General features: G+C 38.9%; 1 protein-coding gene across 3 annotated transcripts in view; it reads right to left on the bottom strand.

The window, feature by feature from the left end:
* Positions 1-2,826: 2,826 nt before the first annotated feature.
* NEDD4 (neural precursor cell expressed, developmentally down-regulated 4, E3 ubiquitin protein ligase) overlaps positions 2,827-5,271 on the bottom strand; it is a 47,521-nt gene continuing 45,076 nt past the window's right edge. For all 3 annotated transcript variants that reach the window (XM_009708858.1, XM_009708857.1, XM_009708855.1), the window contains 2 exons: positions 3,004-3,076; positions 2,827-2,929 (listed from right to left, as the gene is read on the bottom strand). In XM_009708858.1, the coding sequence (XP_009707160.1) occupies positions 2,827-2,929; positions 3,004-3,076 (176 nt within the window). The remainder of the gene's footprint in view (positions 2,930-3,003; positions 3,077-5,271) is intronic.

Genomic DNA, 5,271 nt, shown 5'->3' on the forward strand with positions numbered 1-5,271 from the left:
TGACCTCTCTTCTCTTACTTAACCACAAGCTGTTATCACCATTCCTCAACAAACCTAGTTTAAAGCCCACAGAAGGGACCCTGCACTCTATCACCCACCACTTCTTGGTCTGAATGCTTGGTTCAGGCCCATCTGGCTCTGAACCCTTCCCTTAACGCAACCTGTTCCTTTCTTCATCTCTTACAGCATCACAGCAATTTCGTAAATTCATACCCAAGGGTGGAGAAGCCTTTCTTCTGATGTCAAGCTCCCAGCTTCACCCATCTTAGGAATCTCCATCCACGACCTGCCAAATTAGGGCCTCCAGCTGCTCCTCCTTACTGCCACTGCATGGTTTGGTCTTTTGCCTTTACAAGGTCCCTGTGAAGACCCTTATGACCTCTTGCTGTTCATCGTCCCCAATGCTACAAATCTGCTCACTTCTCCTGTAGCTCTTTCATGGGACAACTCAGTGCCTTGCTCAGAGCACAGCTCCTGCAGGCAAGGCCAGCCCTGCCCTGGATCCAGGGAGAAGCACCAGATACTCCTTGTGGCCCGAGACCTGCCAGCAGCATCCTTCTCCAGGAGCTTCCACCCAGCAGCCAGGGCTGCTTCCCCCAGCTGGCACCGGGGACCAAGATCTGCAGCGCATCCCCATCACTGCTGGGCAGTCCATGCTGCCTGCAGCAGAGTTTCGGGGCCCCTTATGCACCCCTGCTGCACTCACCACTGAAGTCTGTTGGCTACAGGCCTGCTGCCCAGCTGAGAAGGGTGTTCCTACACTAAGAGGGAGGAGCTTGACCCTCCCTCAGCAGCAGTCAGCTGGAATTTCTGTGGGGCCTCCACCTTTGGCTGTCTGTTGTGTAGCATTTCTAGGCTGGCCATACAATGAAGGCTCAACAGTGACCTAGAGCTTTTATAAAAACATGGTATTAATTTTTCAAAGACTGCATGTCTTGGGAGCAGAACACTAGAAAACAGGGCTGCGGCACCTCAACATCTGTACAAAAGTAGCAGCGCATTGTGGTGGAACTGCTGCCCCTGTTTACCTAGGAGGACTAAAATTACTGAATTCTTGCTATTTCAAGACTACCAATTTCCACTTCAAAGAACTGAGTCACAACTTATTAGAATAAACTTTTATTTACTGCTCTCAGGATCCTTATTTTATACTTTAAAGTATGCAACAAAACCTGCTACATTAAAATCTATACAAATTTACTGATATATCATTCATGTTTTACAAAACTGCATATAGATTTGGGAAATTTGTATAAGTTACCTTTATTTACACGTAATATTCTCAGCCCTAACAACCTAGTCAAAGAATAAAACAAAGTGGGATTTTGAATATCCCTTAAGACCCATTACATTTGTTACATAATTTACATATCTTTATAGAGATATGTGCTACACTTCCTTCTTGCATATTTATAAAGACTGTGACTAAACAGAAATTTGCTGGCCAAAGCTAGGTACTGTCATTTCTTCAGATGATATTGGTAATAAAATGCTAAAATTAGAGCAGGCCCAGTATATAAACCAATTTTTTCTTTTAGAACCAACTTTGCTAATCATTTTAACCAGCACTTGCTCAAAAAAAAGTGTTAACATTAATACAAAAAATACCCACATTTACAAAAGAAATCAAACTGATATTTATATGACAAGTTGATCTACAATAAATTGCACATTGTTGGTTATGACTTTGGTTATACTGTATTAACAAATTTGGTTTCTAGACTAACAGTGGAGAAAAAAGAATATAAAAATGCAGCTATAGAAACTAGCATAACCTGTAAACATATTACAGACCCAAATTCTGCACCTGGTTACACATCCATAACCTCCACACAGCTCAGGGAAGTTTGCACATACCAGACTGCTGAATTTGGCCCAGAAAACCCTGTAAACATGTTCTTTATTGTTATGTAGTGCAATACTGCAAGAATGGATAGTAAAGGCCTCTAACTACCAGTAACTAATACTGAGTGATATCCATACAAATTTCACTTTAGGATTAATTTGTTGCAAAAGGCTGCATTGAAAATATTATCCATTGTTGAACTACAAATTTACCAAAAAAAGTGATGAACACTCAAACCAATGACAGTATGCAAATTCAGACAAAAAAATGGATATAATTTCTCATTACAATTCAGAATTATGCTGCTTGTCTGTTTTATATAAAAATCCTACGTTTGTTACACTGTTTTAACAAAAGCAAGTTAGAAACAGAAATCTAACAAATACAATATGTCAGCAAGTCATTGTTCTGCAAACTGATGGCTGATAATGCAAACAAATGCTTTCCAACGTTTTACCTAATATGCTGAATTATAAGGTGCTTTGGGCAGATCTCTAGCAAACAGCCTGAAGCAGCACAGATTATGATACTGCATTACATGAAGTTTGTTGGGTTTTTTGTTTGTTTGTTTAAAAACAGTTTAACAACTTCAGTTGTTCCTCTTAAAGCAGCAATTCAAATTTACACCCTCTGCAAAGATTTCTTCACAGTTTTACTTCAGTAGTTTACTGTAGGACAGTCTGTCAAATACTGTAGAAGAAGCAACTGCTTAAAAACATTTTAGTTTTTGACTTACTTGGCACTGGCCCATCCAATGCGTATACTGTAGTTATTAGCAAAATACACAAAACTGTGGAAATGGCAAAATACATTTTCAAAAGTTAGTGAATTTTTAATACTTAATTATTTTACAAGTGATACTATGAAGATTCAATAGCCATGTGACTAAATACAATGGTAGTCCCTGGAAAATTCAAATTTGTTTGTAAACCCTTAAAATGAAATTGCAGCACTGGACCAATATAATTTATGTCTGCGTCTTAATCAACCCCATCAAAACCCTGAGTATTTTCAATCGCTAGAAGTAGTTTATCCCATAAATCTTCAAACGAGTCATATGGAGGCAAATCCAAGCGATTAAAGCTGAAAAACAGATGAAAACTCTTCAGTATTTTATCACTCTTAAAGGTTGTAATTTACCTAAATTAAATACTCACCAGGTATGAGCTCTTGGCAGTTTTTCAGGGGTACCCCACTGTTCAACTGTAAACAACTGTGGTCCATTTGAACCTGCAGAAAAGAATACGTCAATTTTCACCCCATGATGAGATTCTTTTATAATTAGAAATTCAAATGATGAAATATTTTGAGTTTTGTAATCCAACTCTGACATTAGTAGGATCTATCTCTATGAATCAGTCTATACTGAATAATGGTCAATAATCCCAATTCACTTGTATTTTTAATTATTTCTTGCTGTATCTTAATTCCAAGAGACTTTTACACCTTAAGTTCAGAAATCTAAGACCTAAATGCATATGCATAGTAGTTGGTATTGAAAATTTTACGCAGAAGACAGCTTTATACCATGTAAATTCTGCGTGTAAAAATTTAGCCATGTTTATCACAGCATGCCAAGTTATATAACCCAGCAGAAAGTATTCAATGCCCACCTTTACCTATGCAACAACAGAGTAGAGTAACAGAACTTTCTGAAACACAGTGACCATACGCGTACTCCAGGGATGTACATATGCACCCAAGAGAACTTTTTTGGCTAGCAAGTGCCGCTCCAGCTACGCCTGGGCCTTCAGTAACTGTCTTCCAGGGTGTCATATTTGAAAGTTTCTTGGACCTCTCAACTATTGCCAAGTGGATGCAAAGGGCATTTTGTAACCATTTTCTTAAGCTGTTGAAAGCATTTGTGTATGCCTGGAGAAGACTGTGTAGTTTAAAAAAAAAAATTTAAAAAGCACTATCTAGTCAGAGAACAGGAGATGATCTCTGATGGCGGGTGTCCTCTGACTATTCTACAAAGAGACCATCAATACAGCTAGAGAATTGTATTCCAAGGCAGATGGCTACCTAAGTATGAGTAGCCTTCTGCTTCTGAAATGGAAGATGTGAACGTTTCAGATTAAAGATGATCAGCAGTAATGAGAAGAGGTTGATCTATGAATACCGCTGAGGTACAACTGCTGTGTAGAGCACATTTAGACCTATGCAACAAATTTGGCTTTATAATGCAGGCAGACACCTTCCCTTGTTTTCATGACTCCTTCAAAATGTTGGTTTGTTGGGGTTTTTTTTGACTACACAAGTTATAATTGTCAATTCAAAAGGATTTCATTTTTTGTTTTATGGAGACATGAAAAAAAGAAATTATACCTATTCATAATAAAATGAAGTTATATTATGATAACATGTAATAATGCACATTGTAGAAGTGGATTTGGAAGATGTTAGCCAACTTATATACAGAAAAAGAAAAAACAAACAACAAAAACCCCAAGACAATTCATCCCAAACACAAAAAATAAAACAAGAGGAGGAGAAGACCCTTTCACAGCTACTAACTTACACAAAAAGGTAGGAAATACCAATCAATGCACAGAAACTATACTTCATACAAGTCTAGTGATTGAACTAGACAGATGAGAGCATACACTGAGTACTTCATCCTAAAGTATTATCACTGAGACAGAGAAGTCAGTAATTGTGGGAACACTTCCAGCTCCTCTTCTTTTTTTTTCTTCTTTGGGTTACATGTTTCTTCAACACAGAAGACTGGTCTGAAAAGGGAACTAGTAAGAACGCCTGGAATAAGGATAAAGCAGAGAAGCAGCGCTATGACTGACGGTCCATTCTACCACATGACGAGAAGATAAAACTCTCTTTTAATAGTTAAGTAAGAATAAGTCTGCATTTTAGCTATCCAACTAATTAACTAGAGGCTGACAAAGCAGGGTGGGGGGAAGACAAGAAATAAAAGAAAGCCACGTCTGTTCAGTGTTCTAGTTCTCAAACTTGGGTGGATTTGCTCGCAGACCCCAAGCACTCCGTTTTTACGAGCAGAAATGCCTCTCTGGGCCACAAGAGGGAGATCTCCCGCTAGGAAGCCAGCTCCAGGGCCGCAGGCCGAAGGTGGGAAAGAACAACCACAGGGGCAGCCCGGCAGCAGCAAAAAGTCATGTACCAAACACGAACCACTGAAGAATAACCTATAGTTCTTCTAAATACAAACAGGTGCTGGAAATGTGATTGTGATCATTACTGGGGTTTAGCGAGGATGGCATGCTGGCTACAATAAAGCAGAAATAACTGTAAGAGAAAGAAACAAAACACTGTGCAAGACAAGTGCTAATTGAATTTTTCATTAATGAGTGAACAGAACTACAGAAATTAGGATTTGGTCAGAAGACTGCCCAAGGATATCCTAATCCCTGGACAGAAGGGAGCCAAGAGCTTCAACAGTTTCTTTCCCT

Source organism: Cariama cristata, unplaced genomic scaffold (assembly GCF_000690535.1).
Source record: "Cariama cristata isolate BGI_N322 unplaced genomic scaffold, ASM69053v1 scaffold5671, whole genome shotgun sequence".
Classification (NCBI taxonomy): domain Eukaryota; kingdom Metazoa; phylum Chordata; class Aves; order Cariamiformes; family Cariamidae; genus Cariama; species Cariama cristata.